Genomic DNA, 24,095 nt, shown 5'->3' with positions numbered 1-24,095 from the left:
AATGTTGTATAAACAATATCTAATTAATTAGCCAATTACCATATCACTTGCATTCTATTTTAGAAGATTAAAATAATTCATTTAACTACAACTACATGGTACAGATGGACCCAAGCCTTAAAATTCAGATCTGGTTTGTGCTGCAGATTTTGAAGCCCTCCCATCTCACTCCTGGAAAACTAGGTCTCGGAATGACTGAAGTGGCCTGCTAGGGCAGCATTGTGCAGAATTGTAGGACTCAAATCCAGGTGGCCTCTTCGAGCACATAGATGCATCCCTTGTGGTACAGGATCCCATCCTGGAATGTGAAGACTGTGGAGGTCTGGTCCTGACCGAGGTTTAAGGCTTGATAGGTTTGGATCGCTAGGTAACTGAGAGCAGATGGAGGATAACATGTCAGAAGCTATGGTGCCAGAAATGAAGTCTCAGGACTTAGAATCATGGACATAGTCTCCTCATCAGGATTGTAGTACTCACCCTACACGGCAATGCATCCACCTTCCCGTTCCTTATATTCAGCCAATAGATGACCACAAACTCTAATCTCATGAAGAGGGACTTGCATGGCTGCCACTGGTTCAGTTAACTGGTCATTTTTACTGTCAGAACTTGGGGACTGGGAACCTACCACTCTCCAGAAGATGGCACCATTCTTCAAAGGGTGCTTTGATGGTCACAGTTCCTTATCCAAAATATCATAATTCATCTCAGCAAGAGTTAGCTTTTTGCAAGTAAAAAACATGCAGATGAAGGTGATTGGGAGCAGTGGGTTGGGACAAAATTTGAAGTCTCCGCCTCTACCGTAAACAGTCTGGTGGGGTCTGGGTGGATCAAGGTGGGAGTTGTGATGAATTTCTGTTTCAAATTATCAAAGGCAGCCTGTTCTTCTGGGAGCCATGAAAAACAGACTCCTTTTCACAGCAAAGTTGGCTGAGAGGACTAGCCAAAGCAGAGAATCCTGGAGTAAATACTCTATAAAAAAACAGCAAAGTCAAGAAGTGTCCAGAGACATCCTTTGGTGCCACCCAATCCATGATGGCCACTTTGTGGGGATCCATTGTCAGTCCCTTGGGTGAGATGACATATCCAAGAAATTCAAGAGTGTCCTGGGCAAACTTGCATTTCTCTAGTTTGACATATAGGTGATTCTGGCATAGATTTCAAGAATGCTACACACATGCTGGTCGTGAAGAGCTGAGTCTTCAGAGAAAATCAGAAAGTCATTAAGGTAAATAATGACCAAGTGGTCCAGCATATCATGGAATATACCATTCATAACATGTTGAAAGGTTGCTCGAGCATTACCTAGATGGCATGGCATAACTAGATGGCCTTATCGAGTATGAAAGGTAGTCTGCTTGTCTCTCTCATGCAGGCAGACTAGCTTATAGGCTATGCACAGATCTAACTTTGTGAAAATACAGGGTGTAGGTGGGCAGTTTAAGAGCTCACTTATTAAGGGAACAGCTTCATACAGTCATCTTGTTCAGGGCTTGATAGTCAATACATGAACACAAAGCTGTCCTTCTTGACAAAAAGATGAGGGCCTGCTGGGGACATGGATGAAACCCTTCTGAAGGTTCCCTTGCAAGTACAGGTGTAGAGTCTGAAATTCAGGTTCAGAGAGGGCGTATATCTGATGGAATGGGATCTCGGTTTCAACCTGGAGATCAATCAGGCAATCGTAAGTCGAATACTGGGGCAGGATGTCCGCCTTCACTTTGTCAAATACATCAGTGAAGTCACGGTATTTGTGGGGGATCTTGGACAAAGCACACAGAGCTGCGGGGAATACTGAGGGTCCTGGTCTTCCAGTGGGTGGTGTGAACCAGATCCTGGGAGTCAGGATAGCTGGCAATACTAGGAGTTAAACTGTAGGGTTCACTCCTGCCAGTGAATGTGGGAATGTGGTAAGAGAGGGCATACCTAAGATGACAGGAGCATGAAGGGCCCGGATTAATCCAAATTGGAGGGTTTCCTGGTGTCCTCGAGGGCAATAACCATAGGTGGCAAGGTCCGGTGGGTTACTGCTCCCAAGAAGAGAAGAGACCCATCAATAGTGTTGACCAGATCTGGAAAGTCCTTGCATATGGTGGGAACTGCATAGGTCTTAGCAGAGTTCAAGTCCATAAAGTTAGCTGAGGCCCCAGAGTCAACTAGGGCCTTTAGGTGAATCTCACCAGTAGTTGAATCAATAGAGGTATTTAGAGTTCCACTGGTAGCTCACTCAGGGGTCCTTCTTTGAGGACTGTGATCCATAGGTGCTGGGGACTCCAAGATGGGGGAGATTACCAGCTCTGCCCAGAATCACTCCTACAGGCTATGGACCTGGCGCTTCCCAGCTCCATTTCCGCCCTCATCTTCACTGGACAACATGACTGGTTTCCCCACAATATAAGCATAAGCCTAACTCCCAGCATCAGTATTTCTCCAAGTCAGAGAGGTACAGGTGAATCTGGCTGGCTTGCAAGAGCTCTGATGCCAGGGAAGACCTGCGCGTTAGGGGTGTCATGAGCAGGGTAAATGACGACCTCTGGAAAAATCAAGGTAACTCAGGATGACAATCCATGAGGCGATCATCAGTTCTGATCCACAGGCCAATCAAGTTGTTCAAAATGGACAGAGGCTCCATGCACGCAAGCTCATCCTTTATACCCTCGTTTAACCCCCATTAGAAATGTTGCTGTGCCGCCTCATTCCACCTGGTGTCAGAAGCCAAAACAATGAAATTCAGCAGTGTATTTGGCACCGGGCCGGCATCCTGGCAGTAAGGCCTGAAGGGCTGTCTCAGCATTCCACACCTGGTTGGGGTCATCAAAGGTGATGCAACAATTAGAGGAATTCATTCAAACTATGTCCAAGAGGAGGCTGGACTATTCCAGGAGTGGGGAAAGCCAAGGCCTCCCCAGGCAGCAAACAGGCTAAGCACCAGACAGGCCTGATCCATAGGGAATGACTGAGGCTGTACGAGGAACAGGAGCTGACAAAACTTGCCCCCATCTCTGTCAAATGGGTCAGGCAGAAGAATCTTTGGCTCTGGGAAAGGCGGAGTAGGAGGAGTCAGCAGAGCAACCTGTGTCTGAAAAGGCTGCATTTTGCGATTGCAGGGCAGTACTTGCACCTGCAGGTTCTGGATGCCATCCGTTACTTCAACTGGGGCCTTAGTACAGTCCATGCTAGCGCTGAGGACCCTGGGCCCTAATTTTAAGGGCTGCTCAATCTCTCAGCTGACTGGGATGAAGGTGGTCTAGTATGCTGGTTGGAGCAGGCATCAGGCCTAGTGGCCAGAGCTGGCATCAGGAACCAAAGACCAGGGACAGAGCCAGAGTCAGGAGCAGCAGGAATCAGGTAATGCAGGAGCAAACAGTGCTGGGCATCAGCACTGAGCAGCCAGCGAGGAGCTGCTGCTGCCTATGGCTTAAGAACCAGCCTGCTTGCCCCTGCAGCCCATCAGGTGGCATGGCCAATCAGACAGTCTGCTGCAGGCCAGCTTTAGTGATGAGACTGCCTGGATATTAGCTCTGCTATAGGCCCTGATTCCTGACACCAACTGTGAAACGGTGGGGCCACTAAGAGGTGGATGGTGTTGAAGCACAGAGGCCTTTTCCTTCTTGCTGTTTGTTTTGTATAAATTGTTAAGAAAACTTAGCATGTAAAAGGGGGATTTTCAGAAGTGCTCAGAGTTAACCTAATTCTGCTTGCACTGTAGTCAACAGTTTTACCACTGACTTCAAAGGGATCAGGGTTAGGCCAACACTGAGTGCTTTTGAAAACTTCACTCTAAATTTCCAATGCACTTTACAAAGCTCAAACTAATCCATAAACAGTGCCTGAGAGTCAGGTATATGCTGTATTGTTGGGCTAAAATGTAGCCCTTACCTTCTTTACCATAAACACATTGCAACGGGTATGTGAACCAAACAAAAACCCACTCGCAACCAAAGCAAGACACTCCACTTCATACGCTTCTCCTTCTGCAGAGATGTGAGAGAACCACCAACATGTGACAGATGTCAGCCATGCTGCTTGACATTCCTGAACCTAGGTGTCCCATGTCTGAGGTGAGGTGAGGTGAGGCCTAACAACTGGGCTATAGAATCAGTCTCACCTATAAGAACTGTTCCACTTTGTATAACTAACTAAATTTTGAGTGGGCCAGAAAGAGTGCCCTAACCACTGGGGTATTGACTATTCTGGGGGTGGGGGTCTTGCTTGTTGACCAGAAATTCCATCTTGGAGCTGAGAAAATTTCTTGATGAAAATTTCATTTAACCAGTATATTACTGCAAAACATTTTGGTTTTGACAAATCAGCATTTTCCAATGAAAGAACATCTAATCAAAACATTTCCAACTAGTACTACTAATGGGAACTTCAGTAGGCAAATGGCCATTGGACAGAATACATCAGCATAATTCCTCTGGTGTCAGTGGAGCTATGCTGATGTACACCAGATGAGGATCTGGCCCCTAAAACCAGACAACTGTGTGCATAAGTCTTTTTGAACTTATGCTTGACATATCACGTTTGGCACAAAACTGTGTAATACCACCCTGCCCCCCCTCCAAACTAACAAAGATTTAGCTGAATCAGGCCCATAGATCTTGGTATATTATCATAGCAAGGAATCTGTCATCTGTTGCAGTTTATCCCTTTCATGTATATTTGTTGCTGAATCACTAATATGTGGCTAAATATAAGGTACAAGGAGCCATAATTGTCTGTACTGTAGCTTGTACTCCTGAAAAGAGTATACAGGCATGAACACCAGCAGAACATTATGGAGGATCAGACGCTAGGTTTTTTAATGAGGCCATTAAAATACATGAAAAAATAATCCTGCCAGATTTGAAGTGCTCAGTACTGGTGTGATGAAGGCATCTGAGTGCTTGAAGAGCAAATACAAATCTGTGACAGAAATAACTGGTACGCTATGCTCCTGTCTTGTATGGTTGTATTCCTTCTCACTTTTAAGTCTTTATCCCAGAGTGAAAAACCCTTCATGGACTTTGATTTACTTCTTCCAGACAAGCTGTGAAAAAAAAAAATCAATTTTTTGCTTACCTTCATTGTACGTCCTGCCAGCTTTCAGTTTACCCCAGCAATAAGTCAGCTCTGGGCTTTGTTCACTAGCCCTTAATCACAGGAGAGTTTGCACAAGCAATGGGAGGTCACAAGAGAGTAGGCTGCAGCCTACATCCGTTGGGGCTGAACCTGTGAGACAGACTCCCATTGACTTCAGCACATCTAAGGAACAGGCCCCTAGCCAACACAAAGCCAGCAGTTACCAGAACTTGGGCTGGACAGTTAGTTACGCAACAGCTCTGATCCTCACAGTCTTGCTCCCCACATATTAATGATTTGTAGCAGAGTAGTACCTAGAGGCTCCAACCATTTTGCTTGGGATTGTACAGATATTGGTAAGGGACAGTCCCTGACCCAAGGAACTTATTGCTTAAATAGAAAAAAAAAACAACAGATGAGAGAAAGGAAGGTTATTCCTCCCGTTTTACAGATGGGGAACTGAGGCACAGAGATTCAGGAACTTTACCAAGCTAGAGCCAGAAACTGAAGCCAGAACTTAGTCCAATATCTTAACTATAAGACCATCCTTCTTATTAGTCACCTGTAGTCTCTTAGACTGAGGGGGAACCACGCTCTGAGGATACTGATGCATTTTCCTGATGGTAAACACCAACTCAGACATTTTCTACACTCCAACCCTCAGCAAACATGGTCAATATGCTGGGAAGAATTACTACTTGTCTGCTACAATACCCAGGTAGGTGGGTCCCTTTGCAGCCTTTTTGAACCTCCTGCTCTGAACCAGACATAAGGACATATCTAAGGAACTCATACAGACCCCCTTACTATCTGAGGGTTTTACAGTCATTATTGTATTTACCCTCAGAACACCCTGCTGCGGTGGGACACTGCTGTTATCCCCACTGCACAGATGGGGAACTGAGACACAGAATCACCTAGGGTTGAACATTCAAAAGGACGTTCCTTACACTGACACTTCCACTGATTTCAACGGAAGTTCGGCTCCTAACTCCTTCTGAGCAATCAGCCCTAACTGACTTGGCAAGGTCACACACTGTTTGTGGGGGACCAGAAATCAAACGGGGGTATCCTACAGCCCAGTCTAGCACTCTAACCACTGGACCATCCTTTTTTGCAGGAGATAAACGTTAGTGGGAGACTGAATAGCATGACAAATGCAACCATTCCTACTAGAGGCACGATCCTTTCCCCTGTAACAACCAGGAAATCATTGGGACTGTATTTTTCAAAAACAACCCTTCTTGTTAACACACATTACTAGCAAAATGCTGAAAGATCACCTGCTGAGTGAAGACAGGGAGCCTACAGAATTCATGGGCATTATATATTCCATTAAAGCACACTGCACTGCAAAGCAGTCTGGATTAATTAACCAGCCTTCTTACTCAGTATGGATTTTACAGGGGCTGTGGCCAAGAATGAGACAACATCAGAATGTACAAATTCTCTACAGTCATACTCAGAGTGTGTCCTTCACTGCCCACATCCAGCCACCTCCCCTACCACTTCATCCATCTCAGACCATTAGAATGTCATGGTGATGTGTGAGGAAGACGGAGACATCCAGGGGCTACTCTGGTTGTTGTCATGGACAATCAACAGTTATAACTAGAGCTGGTTGAAAAATGGATTTTCGAGCCTATACAAAATTTCAAGATGGGGGGTGGAGGAGGGGTGGCGAATGGTCCCAAACTGGGATGCAGAAACCAAACTTTTTTACAAAAATGAAATTAAAAAAACAATGTTTCAGGTCAATTGAAATGTTTTGTTTCAATAAAATTCAAAACATCTTTTTGTTCTGTGTTTGGAGAGTGCCTAGCACAACGGGATTTTTGTCCACGTCTGGGGCTCCTATGTGCTCCTGAGATACAAATAAAAATTAAGAATTACACCCACATTTGCTCCTGCTTCCACTGATGTCGATGGGAGCAAGAACAGGACCAGAAATAAATTCAACACCATTTTCCTAGTATATGTTTGGAAGAACCACATTCCTTGGCCATCTAAATAGTTGTTATAGCAGAACTATCCTATAAGTGCTATAGAACTATAAGTGCTGCTTATGGCCCCCATTCAGGGCCACTCTTAAGCACCTGCTCAACTTTAAGCACGTGCTTCAGTCCCATTGAACTCAATTAGATTTATGTGCTAAATCCTGTTCACTCCAGTGGAACTTCAGCATGTGCTTAAGGGCTTCCCTGAATTGGGATGTATATTGATGTGATCAGCCTGAAAAGGATTTTGTTTAAGTTTCTCATTCGCAAAATTTAAAAATGTAACAAGTTCTCGCCAAGCCACTCCAGACCCAAACACAAGGCGATGGCTTCACTGCAGGATCGAACAGCGAGTGCAAATGAGCTTCAAGGAGCATATCCTTTTACAGACAAAGGACTAAATTCCTCCCAGCTCTTACGTGGGTACATAGAGCTGGCGTAAGGTCAGGAGAAAGGAGCCTCCCACAGTTCACATAGTCTATATTAGTGGTGGGCAGAAGGGCGCTCTCTGAGCTTAGGGGATTGCTGTGTTACCTGCCCACAGGATCACACTGTTCCAAAGGAGGTGGGGAGGGCAGAAAACAGAAGGAGTCATGGCTGCATCCTCTCTGTGCCACAAAAGGGTGTTTGTGAGAGAATATAGATTCACAGATTTTAAGCTCAGAGGGACCCATTATGATCATCTAGTCGGACCTCTTGCTTAACACATAGAAGCCACAGAATTTCACCTATCACCATTAATTTCTGCATCAAGCCCATATATATCTGGTTGAGCTGGAACATCTCTTTTAGAAAGACATACAAGATGCTGCACCCCTTAAATCCAATGGGATTGCTCAAATTAGTAGAAACTACACCTGGTAGTAAGGGTTGCAAGACTGGACAATACATGAAGATAAAAACAAACCAGAGGAAAAAACAACCCTGAGGTAAGGTAAGAGAAGGAAAGAGCAATGGAAAGGACAACAAGTAAGGCTGCGAGTCTGTCACAGAGGTCATGGATTCTGTGACTTTCCAGGACCTCCGTGACTTCTGCAGCGGCCAGCACAACTGACTCCCGGGCCAGCTGCACTGGCCACTGCTGGGGCACTCTAGGGCCACCCCGTGTTTCCCCCCCGCCCCCACCTCCAGCAGCAGCAACAGTCTTGAGCAGCCCTCCCACCCCCTTCGCGGGGCACCAGCAGCAGTCTCAGGCCATCCGCCTCCCATCCCCGACCGAGCACCAGTGGTTGTCTTGGGCCGCCCCTCACTCCTGAGGCTGTCTTGGGCCACACACCCCTGGAGCACCAGCAGTGGTCCCCGGCTGCGCATGCCCCCCCCCACCGCTCGAACAACAGCTGAGCCCCTGGGCCAGCTTCCACCTCAGAACAGCAGTGGCACCCCAGGGCTGCCCCCTGCCTCAGAGGTGCCCCGAAGTCCCCTCTCCAGGACACCCAAGATTTAGTCAAGGGTATATAGTACAAGTCACTGACAGCTCATGGGCCATGAATTTTTGTTTACTGCCCGTGACCTGTCCATGACTTTTACTAAAAATACCCATAATTAAATCTAAGCCTTAACAATAAGATTATCCTGCCTGAATGAAGTCAGTGGGAGCAGGAATGTGCCCTTAGAGAGTAACAAAGCGTTCTGTGTTTGCTTGGTAAAATGTAGGGAACAGTCCTGCATTGGCTCCTTCAGACTGATGGACCAGGTGGAAATTAATAGGCCTTTTCCCACATCTAATTTCTATGGCATGTACGTATGTCCCTCAAGGGATCAAACACCAAAAACTCAGAGCCACTTCTTACTGTGACTCGAACTAGAGCAGAAAGGCAACATACTAAGCAATGCTTTGATACTCCAAATTCTTCCTGAAGTCAGTGGAGTTACACCAGGAGTTAATTTGACACAGTATAGTTACAATTATTCTCCACTGTAGCCAATCGGGCCTTGGGCAGTCATGCCTAGGGGGGAAACAAGAGTTTGTCCTACTGGTTAGAGTTGGATCCAGGATGGGCAGAGTCCAGGAAATGAGCTGAGGGTCAGTGCCAGAGGGACAGAAGCCAAATGACAGAACTGGAGAGTCGATCAGAATCAAAAACCAGAGAGAGGCAGAGCCTGGTTGCCTAGTAGCGAAGTTAGTGAGGGAGCAGGCCAGCAGCTGGTCCTAGTGGTCTGGTCCCTGACATCCAATGTTGGGGTATCAGATCAGTGACCTACTTTCCTTGCTACCCAACCAATTGTGCTAAACTGGGGTCATATTCCCTTTGTTCCAGATCCTGACCTAATTTCTGCCCACAAAACACCTGTTGAAGTCAATAGGAGTTTTGCCCAAAACTGATGGCATGATCAGACATTTTGTATGGAAATTCTTCATGTTGGGTTGTGTTCTCAATAATGAATTTGAGAATATAGGCAACGTGATGCCTCAGAGGGGTACTGCTATCTCAGCAAATGCAAACTGAGCAGAGCAGGAGAGATTGAAGCTAGTGAAAATGGCAATGGGAAAGATTTTAAGGCAATCTGGAGGATCAGGACTGGCCATTATTATTCCATCCTGAAAAAAAAAAATAAGACCAGGGCACCTGATAACACTGCATTGCCCAGAACAGACCAAATTCTGCCCTCAGTTAAACTATGAGCAGTGATTTCAATGGAAGGAGTCAGGGTGTAGCTGAGTTCAGAGTACAACATGGCCCTAAGTTTGACTGGTGTGAGGCACCCCTATGCTGCAGGTGAAGCATTGGAAAGCTGCTCCGTACAAAAAGCACAGCGGCATTTGTTCATAGGAAAAGATCCTGGGTCAGATTCTGCTTTCAGTTACACTGGTGTAAATCTGGAGTAATTTCACTAACATTCAGAGGAATTATTCCAAAACTGTATCAGTGTAAGGTGAGTGCAGCATCTGGCCTGGTCTCTGTTTCCTGAAAATGGATGCCATCATGCTAATTGAAAACAGACACATTGAAAAGCATCAAGAGGAGACATGATGTAGCAATTTTCTTGTAAAATGCCATTTCAGTTCTGTCCTGAGCATGTAAGAGAATAAGCCAAGCTGTACTCTAAGGACCAGATCCTCAGCTGGTGAAAATCAGCATAGCTGCTGTGCTGATTCACACCAGCTGAGGAGCTGTATTCTAAATACTTGTGTTTAGAACCCTGCATAAGTTTATGCACAGAAAACAACAGCTAAGCTTAAAGAGATATTGGGCCTGATTCTCCTCTCACACCCAGTTAAATCAGGAGTAATTTCATTTAAATCAGTGAAATTACATCTGTACAAAACTGGGGTGAGGAGAATCTTGAAATGCATGTGGGCCATAATAATAAGTGTTTTGTGTATCTCCGGTACTTTTTAGCTGTCTTCACACAGGACTTTATGCCCATTTAACAGATGAGGAAAATGGAGAAAATTGGTGAAGTGACTTGCTCAAGGCCATGCTACAATTCAGTGGCAGTTGGGGCAAGAACAGAGATCTCCTCTTGCCATCAGTCCTGTTTTCTAACCACTACAGACCATTGCCTCTGGCTGCTTAAGTAAGCTAAGTTGTTCATGGAAACATGTGTGCCCAAATCTCTCCTCAGAAATCACCCCCCAAAAAGGCACATTTAGCAAAGCTAAATCTATTTCTTCCCCTTCTCTAACTCAGACTAGAGAAGATGTGGACATTCCCTTTAACCTGCAGGAACCAGCAAAATGCTTGTGTCATAGCAATTCTAAACCCACAGTTAACATCATGGTTATTTGTTCACAAAATTGTTTAAAAAATAAAATAAAATAAAAATAAAAAAAAGACTGACCTAAAACATCCAGGCCCTTCTGCCCAGCTAACAAACCCCAGTATGGCCTTTGAAACAAACAAACAAAATTCAAAGTACAGCCAAGCCTTACATAACTGTCAAGATGTATCACAAAAGCAAGGGCATGACCTTACTGCTGGAGCCATTGTACACCTTCCCCATGACCTCTCCCATGTTTGTTACTTTCCTTAGTCGTGTCAATTTAATTTAGTGTCTAATCCTTCACAGGGCTGAGCTCCTCCTGGAAATGGCTTCATCTCACATTGACTTTGGTGGCAGATGAGGGTACACAGCACACTCTGGGAGGTGTTCATTATGTCACAGGATCAGGACCTTAAGCCATGATCCTGCAGACACCTGCTTCCATGCTTAACTTTGACTTCCAGGGGATTTCTCACATGTGTAAAGTCAAACACATACATAAGTGTTTCCTAGATACAGACCTTAGACTGTAAACTCTTAGGAGAAAGGACAGAGATCAGAATCTGATCACAGTTACAGTAGTGTAAACAGAGTTTCTCTGGATTTACACTAATGTAACTGAGATCAGAAGCTGTTCCACTGTCTTTAACTTGGCTGTAAACTGTCAGGCACATTTCTGGCATTTATTAATAATTCTGTTCTTATTCATGCCAATTTAAATCTGGGGAGATTCCACTGAATGCAATGGAATTGCTTCAGATTTACATAAGTGTAACTGAGAAGAGGGCCTGTGGGAAACCCGTGGCTGACACCTGTTGCAAACCACACATTATTTCCCTGATGTAAACAGAGCATTTATATTATAGGTTTGGGGTAGGTGGAACCCTACATTTTAACAAAGAATATTTTTTCCTTGATTAAAAAGATAGGGACAGATTCAGGTGCAAATCAGTGTAGCTGCACTGAAGTTAATGGAGTTATGACAATTTACACCAGCTGAGGATCTGTCCTATAGTTTATTTTTGTAATCTATAATCTCTCTCTCTCTTCACCTAGGATAAGATTCTCCCAGCAGGCTTCAAATCTTAATTGGAAAATCATTCACTTTAACTGCAAAGAAATCAGGGGTTAATTTCATAGATGGAAAGGGAAAAATCTTACCGACTTCTTCTGCAACAGCAGGTGAGGTAGCTGTCTCTTCACCTTTCCTTTTGGGGAGGACTGTGTTCTGTCCAGCACACTGGAGAGACACCTTCCCCCCTGCCCTGCTTCTTGCTGCACTGAATTTCCTTTGACTCACTCTTTGTTGCCACAGGAATCTTTCTACATTAAACTGATGGGCCCCTGGCAGAAGCTTCCAGTCAATTCACTTTCACCACCACAGCAGGAGCAAATCTTCTCTCCAGCTGTAGACACTCAAAGAGCAGGGCACAGGGGAAAATGCTTGAAAAGCCTGAGTTGCAACACTTTCAATACGAAAGAAATAAAATTTTCATCTCAGGGGGGTGTCTGTGCATTAGCTCCCAAGAATGCAATGTCTTTGGAAGATTACAAAACAATCCTTTGTGCATTTCCAAACTGCTGCAGGGCAAAAGGAGGCCAAAAAAAAAATTGTCATTAGAATTCTTCCATCCCTCCTCCAGACACTCTGCCTTGGCTTGACTTTGTACAAAATATCCCTTAGGGAAATAGCCAGGGCTACAGTATTCTCTTCAGCAAAAGGGCTTGGAAAGAATCAATAGTCTTTTCAACAGCAAGATTCTTTTTCTGCTGAGAATTGAAATATTTGTGACTCTTATTTAATTCACGGCTTTAGGTTTCAGGGTTCCTGTCATGGGGCATCCAGTTGCTTTCAAATTCACAGGCCTTTTGTCCCTCCAGCCATTGGACTGACAGCCTCAGGATGCCCTTCCATGGCTACCGACCTCTCTGTTTGCAAAGATATACAGACTGAATGTCTTCCGATTTCCTGTATTGTCTGCTTTCAAATGTTGCCTTCAAATATTTGCAACACGCATCAGTCTTGAGCTTGATGTGTTTGGGTGGGGAGCAGACTTCTTTGGCAAGCACAGGGAACCCAACCCCCCCCCCCCCAACCCCCACCCCCCACACTATAGCCTTTTCCAAACAGCTGTAATAATGAGATGTTTGTGTCTGGGAACTTGGAATATTTAGCCAGTGTTTTTACTTGTAGCCAAAGTCACAAGGTACAGAGAAACAGTCTGTGAGGTTGTTATGGAAACAAGTCCCTGGAGATTCCTAGTTTCCACAAATGCTTCACAAAGATGTGCTCTGACTTAAGAAGGAAAATAGATAGATAGCAAAACAGCCTCTTATATCCCAAATGAATGCCTAAAGTCAGGAACTTAGGTGTTTTCAAAAATCCCACTCTAAGTGATGTGAGAGCACAAGTTCTATTGAAAGCCAGTGGGATGTGTGCAGCTAAATCACTTGGGCATTTTCTTCTCTCCCACCCATAATTCCTAAATAAAAGTGACCCTCTGCTGAGAAGTGCTGAGCACCCACAATAATTGCAAATGCTCAACAACCCTGAAAAAATCAGCCCACGTGCACTAAAGTGCTTAAAATATTGGATTTTGGATGCCTAACTTTAGGCACCCAAGTTTGCCTATTTGGACCCTTGTTTCCTTTTTGCCTCTCAGTTATGGCAAAGGAAATCCATAAAGTCAATTTCACATATTTTTCATAGACAGTTTCATCTGCAAGTTCTTCTCAGTGTTGAAAAGTTTGGGTGGCAAACACTGCAGGGAGTTGTTTGCAGCAGACTGCTTTCACTAGCATGTTTCTTTGTTTTGTAGAGATATTTCTATTGACCATAAAACCTACACACACCACAAAAGCCCCACATTTAAGTGGGGAGCATCCCTTAAACAAACAATTCTAGGACACCTGGACCACACCTTTGTGCTGGAGTTAGGTTATGGAGATTGTCCTGCCAGCAATTTGGTCTGAATCTAAATGGTCTTAGAAGACAAGGGTTTCTGCCGATCAATGAGACTGGTGTCAGGACCCAGGGAAGAAATGGGCTAAGGAATTTAAGCTTCTGAAGCAGATAACAGTAGGTCTTGTCTCTCCTCCTGAACTTTTGTTTAATCTGAGTTTTTTATATCTCAGTTTAGGGAAACTTTTAGCAGATAGAATACACATACATAAAAACAACCCCAAAAATAGCACAGGCATTGTGCTGAGAGACAGCAGTGCCCTGGATACCTCAAGCGGTGTCTCTCAAAAAAGCCATTCAGCAGAGCTACTGCACACCTGCTGGTACCACAAAGAGTCTGAGCACAAACAGTCTCCACCATAGAAAAAAAAATCATAATAATTCATTATGTAAAATAGTCTTCCTGAAATACAACCAAACAAAATAGCTTTGTGCTGAACTATCAGCTACCATCAGTTTCAATGGGATTTGATAGTACTCATCACATCTCACAATCAGGCCTAAGGACCTGATCTTGCACCATGGAAATCCACGGTAGTTTTTGCTACTGACTTCAGTAGGAGAAGGATCAAGGCCTAATGCTTTGATCCTCCACTAAGAACTGTGCAGAGAGATCACTACACCCAATACAGAGCCCCTTTGAAGTCAGTGGGACTCAGGGTGAGCACAAAAGTGTTGAGGTTTGCCCACACAGTTCTCAGTGCAGGATCAGGGCTTAAATGAGGAAAGACCATGATAAAGTCTGTCGAGGCTTAACCACCAATTTCCCTTTCCTCCCCACTTGCTCTCCAACAAGGAAAGGTGTTGAGCAATTTTTTTAAAAAAATCGAAAAAAGGCAGTTATTTTAACTAGTGAGATGATCTGAGATACAGTAGATGCACCTTGAGATGTAAAATGTGCTCACTGATAAGCATAATGCTTCAGACCAGCGTGTGCCTTTTGCACTGCTGACAAATGGTGCTCTCATAAGAACCTGGAGTATGTGAACGATCTTGGTGCACCTTCCATCTAAACTTACATTTTGGGTATTTGTTAAGACAGCAGCATCTTTCCAAGATTAGGCCTTTAGGTCTTGGTCCTCATTCAAAAGATCCCAGTTATGCCTTTAGGGTTTATCTAGATAGATTAGGGATATTTGCACTGGTGGCAATGCATACCCCTAATGACACAGCTATACTGGTGTGACTGACCCCGGTGGGTTGGTCATACCAATGTAAGCCCCATTTTGCACTGATGCAGTGTCTACAGCAGGGGTCTGCAGCAGTGTAACTACACCATTGCAAATTTCCCTGATCTATACAAGCCCTTAAATTCAGAACTACACACCCCAGTGTGTACAACGGCTCCCATGGTTCTAAGTACAGAACTGGATACTTGTAGCATAAAGTACATTTCATTAAAACACTTGTGGTATGTGTCGGAAGACAAAGGAATTAGCCCAAACGTGCCTTGCATAGGAAGTCACTTACAGGCACAAAGATGGTGTTGCTATGATAAATGCTAATTAACACTAGGGCACCGATGGAAACAAAGGTGAAATTTGTTCAAAAACACAAAGAATAAGAAAATAATTACGATAAATTTAAAAAAAAACAACTGTTTCTGCCATGCCACATATGGCGAATACTGGTCACAACTTCTATCGTCGCAATTAGTTGACAATTAAAGTGCTTTTAGATCTGAAAATCTTATGACAAACAGGCCCTTACATGTGTACTGCAGTGCAAACCCAGGGGAAAGCGTCAGAGGTAGGGCACTCGTTGACTTTCCCTACATCTGCAGAACACAATGCAAAGCTGGATCCAACATTTCCATTCTCCCAAGGCAACAGCAAGGCAGGCATGACTGATCCCCCAACCAAGGTCACTGCACCAGCACAGGAATTCACCGCCACAGCTTGAGACAGCTGTTAGTAGCCCATTTGATCTATTCCCTGCCTGATCTTTTAGCAACAAACGTGGTCTGGACTTTTCTTTTGTCGATGTACTAGAATAATTAGTCTTCAGAGCTACAACTGGAATAAAGCTCTGCCCCATACCAAAAATAAAATGGAAGGGGAAGGGGACAACAAGTGGGCTCCCTTAATCTATAGAGTAAAGCAAAAGAATATCCAATTGCACAAGCTAATGAGACATAGCAATCAAGGACAGGAGTGTCCAAATCACAAGCAATTTGTTTTCGGCATCACAATTCGCAGTCTGGTGTTTTGTCTTGAACATATGCAGCTACTACTGGGAGAGAGAATGTGCAGCAGCTTGTGGCTATGCATTTGGGATCCAGGAGAATGGGGCGAGGGTAGAAGAACTGTAAAAGTCCAGTCTTATTCCACACCCTGTTAGAGAAGCTGATCACACTTCTGTCAGCATTTTCCTCCCTCTGTAGCCCTGGTTGCTGGTTGGAATGAAGTTGGGATATTTCATAGATTCTAAATCTTCTGCCTCTAGAAATTCTAATTTACTGAGGGACTGATTACTGTCCCTCTTTTTAGGCGCCGAGAAAGGAGATTGCTGCTGGCCACAGGTGACATGGGTGTACTGGCACTGGTCCTCCTGCTCAGTTTCTCGGTGGTAGAAGTAATTGAAGTTGGACACGATGACAGGTACGGGCAGGGCTATGGTCAGCACACCAGCAATGGCGCACAAGGAGCCCACGATCTTGCCCCCGATTGTCATAGGGTACATGTCCCCATAGCCCACAGTGGTCATGGTCACTACTGCCCACCAGAAAGCATCGGGGATACTGGTGAACAAAGACTCTGGGTCATCAGTCTCGGCAAAATACACGGCGCTAGAGAAGAGGATCACACCGATGAAAAGGAAAAAGATGAGGAGACCAAGCTCCCTCATGCTGGCCTGGAGGGTTTTCCCCAGGATCTGCAGTCCCTTGGAGTGTCTGGAGAGCTTGAAGATCCTGAAGACCCTGACCAGGCGGATGACCCTGAGGATGGCTAGGGACATGGCTTGCTGCTGGCCCCCGTTGTTGTTAATGTTGTTCCTAGGCTGCTGTTTTTGCTGCTGCTCCTGAGCCAGCTCGGTGCCCAGGGTGATGAAGTAGGGGATGATGGCCACGATGTCGATGATGTTCATGATGTTCCTGGAGAACTCGGGCTTGCTGGGGCAGGCGAAGAAGCGCACCAGCAGCTCGAAGGAGAACCAGATGATGCACAGGGTCTCGATGAGGAAGAAGGGGTCAGTGAAGAAGGGGCTTGCCCTGGGAGAGGGGTGCATCGGGGACGGGGTGCCATTTGGCTGCTCAGGAAGCAAGAACTGCCCGTCCTCCCGGTGCGCACCCTCCGCAAAGCCCGGCGGTGCGCCCTTGCTCTCCTGGCGGAACTCGGGCAGGGTCTCCAGGCAGAAGATGACTATGGAGATGAGGATCACCAGCACCGAGACGATGGCGATGCCCCGGGCCGGCCCAGAGCTCTCCGGGTACTCGAAAAGGAGCCACACCTGGCGCTGGAAGTGCTGCTGAGGCAGGGGCTTCTCCTCCTCCTGGATGAAGCCCTCGTCCTCCCGGAAGGTCTCGATGGCCTCCTCGCCCAGCTGGTAGAAGCGGATCTCCTCCATGAAGACGTCCAGGGGCACATGGACCGGCCTGCGGAGCCGGCCCCCGGACTGGTAGTAATAGAGGATGGCGTCGAAGCTGGGCCGGTTCCGATCGAAGAAGTACTCGTTGCGCAGCGGGTCGAAGAAGCGCACCCGGCGGCTCGGGTCCCCCAGCAGCGTGTCCGGGAAGAGCGACAGGGTCCGCAGCTGGGTCTCGAAGCGCAGCCCGGAGATGTTGATCACCAGGCGCTCGCTGCTGCAGCAGCTGCCGCTGCCGCTCCGCTCCTCCCCGGCCGCCTCCGCCTCTCCGCAGCCGCCCCCGACCCCTGCGAGAGACAGGGGCTCCTCCGCCCTCATGCCCGCTGCACTGCCCGGCCAGGGGAGCCGGGCCCGGCGGGGAGGTGGCGGGGCAGCCCTGGGTCTGCGGCTCTGCCCAGCGCAAGCGGCGCGCTCCCTCCACCCGCTGCTGCTGCCTGGGGTCTGGGTCCGTCTGTCCTCCCTTCCCGCTGCTGCTGCCTGGGGTCTGGGTCCGTCTGTCCTCCCTTCCCGCTGCTGCTGCCTGGGGTCTGGGTCCGTCTGTCCTCCCTTCCCCCCGCTGCTGCCTGGGGTCTGGGTCCGTCTGTCCTCCCTTCCCCCCGCTGCTGCCTGGGGTCTGGGTCCGTCTGTCCTCCCTTCCCCCCGCTGCTGCCTGGGGTCTGGGTCCGTCTGTCCTCCCTTCCCCCCGCTGCTGCCTGGGGTCTGGGTCCGTCTGTCCTCCCTTCCCCCCGCTGCTGCCTGGGGTCTGGGTCCGTCTGTCCTCCCTTCCCCCCGCTGCTGCCTGGGGTCTGGGTCCGTCTGTCCTCCCTTCCCCCCGCTGCTGGGGTCTGGGTCCGTCTGTCCTCCCTTCCCCCCGCTGCTGGGGTCTGGGTCCGTCTGTCCTCCCTTCCCCAGCTGGGGGCTGGAGCTAGCGGTCTGTCCGGCTGTCCCTGTTTCACCCCCCGGAGGCCGGCTCGCTGGCTGTCCTTCCCTCTCCTTCAGGAGCCGGGGTGTGTCTGTCGCTCCCGCTTGCCAGTTTCTCTCTTCTCCGGGGCGGGGGATCTAGGTCTGTCTGTCCCTCGCGCCTCTCGGGGGACCGGGGCCGCTCAGTCTGTCCTTCCAGCCCGGCTCCGCCTCCCCTCTGCCTGTTGCTCCTTCCGCGCACCGGCTCAGCCTCTGGCGGTGCCTGGCTCTCGCTCTCTCGCTGCAGCGCGGGCTGCGCCCCGCTTCTCCTCGCCGGGCACCGGCTGGGTGCCTGGGCGCCTGTCCCTCGCCCCGGCCTCTCGCTGCTGCCGCAGCTCCTCGAGCTCCGTCCTCTCTACTCCCTACACGCACAGCTAGGCGTGGAGCGGTGACTGGTGCCTGCCTCCGCCTTACTCCCCATACCCCCCTCCCACCCAGCCGGAGGATGCAGCAACAGTAAACTCCCGGGGGCGGGGGTGGGGCAATCTGTGTCCGCCCTTCCCTCCCCACCAGCGGCCCTACGAGCTCCCGGGGGGAAGGTGTAGTTCGCTACAGCCCTCCCATCCCAACGGATGGATGCATGACCTTCCCCCACGCGAATTGCTTTGCAGCCAGATGCCTCCAACTCAGGGGCTTGCTCTGGAGCTAGCAGCTCCCCCTACTCGCAATGAAACAGTTTGGTTAACCTAAGCCCTGGCGAACGACAGAAAACAAGGCAGCATGATCCAGTGTTCAGGGCTGGGAAACGCGGCTCCAGGAGACCTGGAGCGTGCTCCCTTTTTTTGCTCATGACTATCTGACCTTGAGGAAGTCACAGGCTGGTTTTAAACAGCCTCACTTTATATGTATGATCTGATCACATATATTAAAAAGAACAAAAATGTGTTACCCTTTAGGAAAGCGGCTTTGTGAATGGAAATTACTTGGGTAATCTAGAGGGAAATCAGGAGACCTGAGCTCAGTCAGGGTAACCCAGTGAAATGTTGTGTCCTGCGTACTACAAGAGAGCACACTAGGTGATCTAACACTAACAGTCTTTTTCTGGTCTTAACATCTCTTACCAGCTCCTACTATCACTTAATCTCACTGTGGCTCAGTTTCTCCGTCTGTAAAAGGGGCTAATGCTCCTTCCCCTCCTTGCAAAGAACCATTTGGTCATTTGATGAAGAGTACTTTACCAGTGCTACCTATTATTATCTAGGCTTTTATCGTTGTAGCATCTGATGCCTTTGTTGGCTTCCAGCCACCTCCTCAGCCCACACCATCCCTAAACAGCATACAGTGTAGAAGCAAAGCATTCCTTGACCTCTCTCCCTTTCCAGTCTAGTTACCTGGCAAAATTTTTTTTTGTTAATGCCTGGAACATTTCTGACCAGTTGTTTGCTGCTCTTCCTGGTTCTAGAGTAACAGCCATGTTAGTCTGTATTCACAAAAAGAAAATGAGTACTTGGGGCACCTTAGAGACTAACCAAGAAGCAAGCTGTAGCTCAGGAAAGCTTATGCTCAAATAAATTTGTTAGTCTTTAAGGTGCCACAAGTACTCCTTTTCTTCTTCCTGTTTCTGTCTTCAGAAAGGAGATGAGAATCAACTATTAAATTATTTTAACTTTCTGTAGTTTTTTCCCTCCTCTTGTTTTCTGTGCACCAGGGGCTGCGGTTCCTGTTTACATCATGCATAATTAGGCAATTTATGCATCACATGACCCCCAAAAAATAGATCCTTTTAAAAAAAATCATTTATCTTGTGATGGTAAAAAGCAATTTACTATGATTCATTTTTCAAATCTTACGATGAATTATTCATTCATATGGTTACTTGAATCATTATTATGATTTATTCATTCATGTCATTACCCATTCAGGATTTGTTTTTTTAAAATTCTTTTGGGAAGGATAGGCAGGCTCCTGCAGTTTGCAACTGGATACACAGCTGTTCACCTCCAAGGCTGGTAGGTTGACTCAGACTCAGGTCAGTAGGGATCAAAAGTCACTAGTATAGGACAGGGGTTCAACAGTCTGTGTGGAATGGACTAATAGAGCGCAGTACAGTTCTAGTGGACGGGTATCTCACTCACCCTTGAGACAATTTGGTAGTCTCAAAAGGGGCCCTGATTCTTAATCAGTCCACTCCTATGCTTGACACAAGAATGGTTGGAGAAAGGGGGTGTTCAAAGCCAGTTTCACTCCCTGTTTTGAGGCAAGCTTGGCCCTGGCCTCAATTAGAGCAGCATTCAGCTTGCTCTAACTTAAGCTCTACCTTCCCTGGCCTTCTGTGGTCTTGGGCAAAGGGAGAATAGCCAGCATACTACTCTAGCAATTCTCCCTCCCTCCCAGTTCCAACCCCCAGCTCACACCTGACTGCTCCCTTTCACTGGAGGCTAGAAGTGGGACTCTGTGCCATTGAGGGAGCACTCTTCCATGGGAGTATTTTGAGGAGGCTTCTTCACTATGAGAGTGGCATAAAGGGATATTAGGTAAAAGGAGAACTGGCCCTAGTCTAAATAATGACAATAGAGACTGAAATATAGTTCTACAACTCCACTTTCCTCTTCTCATCCTTCCTGGGTTGTTTTCTTTCCTCCTGCTTTCCCTTTCTGTCTTAGGATTGGCCTCTGTGCCCATATTAAGGTACCTCTTCCAGCTGCTGAGCAGCCCTCTCCTCTGGCCCCTAGTGGCTTCTTCTCTAAACTGCAGATAGCTGTCTCCCAATATAGCAAGTCCCCCACACCCCTGCAACTGCTTCTGGAGCTGGGCTCATCTTAGCAAGGGCTGGAGATGGCAGCTGGCTGCCTAAAGCTGAGAGAAGAAGTTGGCAGGGGACAGAAGAGGGAGCTACTGAGCAGCCAGGAAAACAGCTGTTTAGTTTTTTAAAAGGCTACACAAATCCTTAGGCAGGACTACAAGCTCTCAGAAGTGCCCCCTGCCAAACCAGGGCTGCTGGCAACTATGCATGCACACATGGGGTGAATTTCACCCTAAGTTGCAGGTGCTTTGCCTAACAGTCAGTGGCTACAGCTCCTTGCCCTATGATCTTTTGTAATCCTGCCCTGCATCAGATGACTGGAACCAGATAATGAAAAGACAAATCCTACCAGCACTCATGTCTGCCATATCTTTAATGCACTGTGCACCAACTATAAACCCTGCTTCAAGTCTTAATGCAGGGTTTAAGTGCATACAGACTTTAGCTTTTATTCTGCATCAAGGTGAAATTCACCCACAAGGAGCCAAAATATTTCACATGTAAAATTAATCCAGATGGCCTAAAAGCAGTAACAGCCACCAAAAAGTTTGCTAGCTGGGAAAATGGCCAAGTTAGAAAAGGGTCAGTCTCTTCCATTTACACACAGAACTCAGTTACAGCCAACTGACCCCTCCCATCTGTGGATTTATGACTGCTGGGAATTTGGGAGTGCTAAACTGAGATGGGAAGCAAAAAGTAGCTCATGCTTTCAGCTGTAACATCAGTTCCCCACCCCACCCCCAAAAAACAGCTACAGGATCCAGCCTGGACCACTAGTAAACAGCCTCCAGTCACCAGAGCACCAGCCTGAAGTGGCACTAAAAACTAGTGGCCAGATTTCCCATTTTCTTTTTACTCCTGGGAAAAGTGGGTGTAATATACAACCATTCTGACCTGCCTTTTCCACACACCTAAATAACCATACACAATGTAGACAGTGAAGAATTAGCCCTTGGTTCCAATTCTGGTTCTGTCTGGAGCTCTCTGAATTGGGGTGCGTGTGTAAATCATATATAAAATTCTCAATCAGTGCAGCTCCACCAGTGCTAGAAACAGTGGATGCTATAAGGTAAAAATAGACCACAGGTATTTGATGACCCTATATAAAGATGCTTGCACCTTGTCCACATTACAGCTTCCACCATTGCTACCACTGATGGAGCTGTATCAGAAAATTTACAGGTCAAAATTTTCCTAATACAGAAATGCCCTGAGTGGTCACTAAACTGAAAATCTCTGTCCAAATTCCCCTTTGAGATGCTGACAGAGTCCATGGCTCCATCTAATACAAGTTGCCCTCAGAAAATTGTGAAGCTTTCATGTACCAAAGTTTCAACATTTTCACTGTGAACTAAACACTATGGCTCCAGCCCACTCCCCTACAATGGCCCCTAAAGCCAAGAGTTTCAAATGTGACTGGTGACTTTAGATGCCCAACCCACACAGCTGGTCATACCCTGAACCATATCTTCTGCCTAGTATCAAGATAGAGGAATTACAGCCAGCCACTGTTTTGGACAGGCTATTACCTCATTAAAGCAGTGTGAAACCTCAGGCAACAAAATCAATTATCCCGATTTGACCATGAAGGCTCATGGATATTAACTCTAAAGCCTGCTAAAAGACAACAGCACCCCACTCACAGGATAAGGAGTTGAGGCCCTACAGTGGCCTGGGCCATGGACATGCTTGCCCCCAAGCAACCCCTTCCTTCCCCTTGCCCACAGATCTTCTCAGGTTTTTGATGCTGGATGAAGAGAGATGGGATGGAAATTTGAGTAGGGTGACCAAAAATTTCCCTATGCTGACTATGGGACACTTGGTAAAATTACTTGTATTCAAGCAAGTTCAACAGCAATCAGAACTATGCAGTACAGATGTTCAAATTAACATCAAGTTGACTGACCCCTCTCAAAGAAATAGTGCATAGTTGGATTCTTTTAATTTACCTTCTTATCTTTAAGGCCTTAGGGTTCACACAGGGAGGGGTGACACACCCACCCACCCTACCTGCCCCCCAGATCTAGGGAGAGGTCACGCACACACCTGTACTCCTGTCTCACAGAGGGGGGCGACCAACCAACCTGACTCACCCTGCCTGGTACTCTGCCCAGCATGCCTGGCTGGGCCCCTGGACAGACTCACCTCTTTTGGTACCTGGCACTGTCTTCCTGAGGCAACACATAGGGGGTACACAGGGTCACATGCTCCCACCCCTCAGATTCCAGATTTCTGCCAGGGTTCACATCAGAATGTGGCCAGCAGCAGCCTTTCAGCACTGTGTGGGAAGGAAGGGACAGGAGCTGCTTCCAGCCACAGGGGAGAAGGAGTGGGGAAGGGGTGACCTGACCCCTATCTTTGCAGAGCTCATCTTTGTCCCCTTTCACCATGCAGGCAGCTTGCCCATTCCTGCCTGCACACAGTGTTGAAAAACAGCTAGTACTTCCAGGCTGCTGCTGGCCACCAACATAACCAGCTGCCTCCTGTCTCTTACAGCATGGGCAGGAAGGGGTTAAGCCCTAAGGATGCATTATGCACCAGGGCATCTGACTCCAGGAGTGTCATAAACATACAGCTAAGAGTAGCATAAAATCCCTCCTTTACCTGTAAAGGGTTAAGAAGCTCAGATAACCTGGTTGGCACCTGACCAAAAGGACCAATAAGGGGAGAAGATACTTTCAAATCTGTGGGGGGAAGGGTTTTGCTTTGGCTTTGTGTGTGTTTTCTCTTGGGGGACAAACAAGTAATCTAGCTTCTACTGAATGATCATCTAAACTTACAGAAATAGTAAGTAACAGCAAGGTAATGTGTTAGAGTATCTTTTGCTTTGGCTTGTAAATTTTCCCTGTGCTAAGAGGGAGGTTTATCCCTGTTTTTTGTAACTTTAAAGTTTTGCCTAGAGGGAATACTCTGTTTTGAATTTGATTACCCTGTAAAATTACCTTCCATCCTGATTTTACAGAGGTGCTTTTTGAATTTTGTAATAAAATTGTTGTTAAGAACCTGATTGGTTTTTAGGGTCCTAAAAACCCAAGGGGCTGTTTTCTGCTCACCTTGTTTACTTATCTGGTTGGTAGATTATTCTCAAGCCTCCCCAGGA

General features: G+C 47.0%; 1 protein-coding gene and 1 long non-coding RNA gene across 5 annotated transcripts in view; both read right to left on the bottom strand.

The window, feature by feature from the left end:
* Positions 1 to 12,843, bottom strand: part of LOC311518762 — a 48,535-nt gene extending 35,692 nt beyond the window's left edge. For all 4 annotated transcript variants that reach the window (XR_014711107.1, XR_014711108.1, XR_014711109.1 and 1 more), the window contains exon 1: positions 11,928 to 12,843. This is a non-coding gene — a long non-coding RNA (uncharacterized lncRNA). The remainder of the gene's footprint in view (positions 1 to 11,927) is intronic.
* Positions 12,844 to 12,878: 35 nt separating this feature from the next.
* On the bottom strand, positions 12,879 to 17,814 carry LOC311514445 (potassium voltage-gated channel subfamily A member 6-like). The gene has a single exon (XM_084617008.1). It carries the CDS (start codon positions 17,629 to 17,631, stop codon positions 16,078 to 16,080), a length of 1,554 nt encoding a protein of 517 aa, XP_084473134.1. The 5' UTR covers positions 17,632 to 17,814; the 3' UTR covers positions 12,879 to 16,077.
* Positions 17,815 to 24,095: the final 6,281 nt, after the last annotated feature.

Source organism: Lepidochelys olivacea, assembly GCF_965140295.1.
Source record: "Lepidochelys olivacea isolate rLepOli2 genome assembly, chromosome: 1".
Classification (NCBI taxonomy): Eukaryota; Metazoa; Chordata; order Testudines; family Cheloniidae; genus Lepidochelys; species Lepidochelys olivacea.
This window is presented reverse-complemented; position numbering and strand designations above follow the sequence as displayed.

What these genes read in the sequence shown, in the direction of transcription:
- LOC311514445 (XM_084617008.1), bottom strand. Translation starts at nt 17,631, where the DNA reads ATGAGGGCGGAGGAGCCCCTGTCTCTCGCAGGGGTCGGGGGCGGCTGC.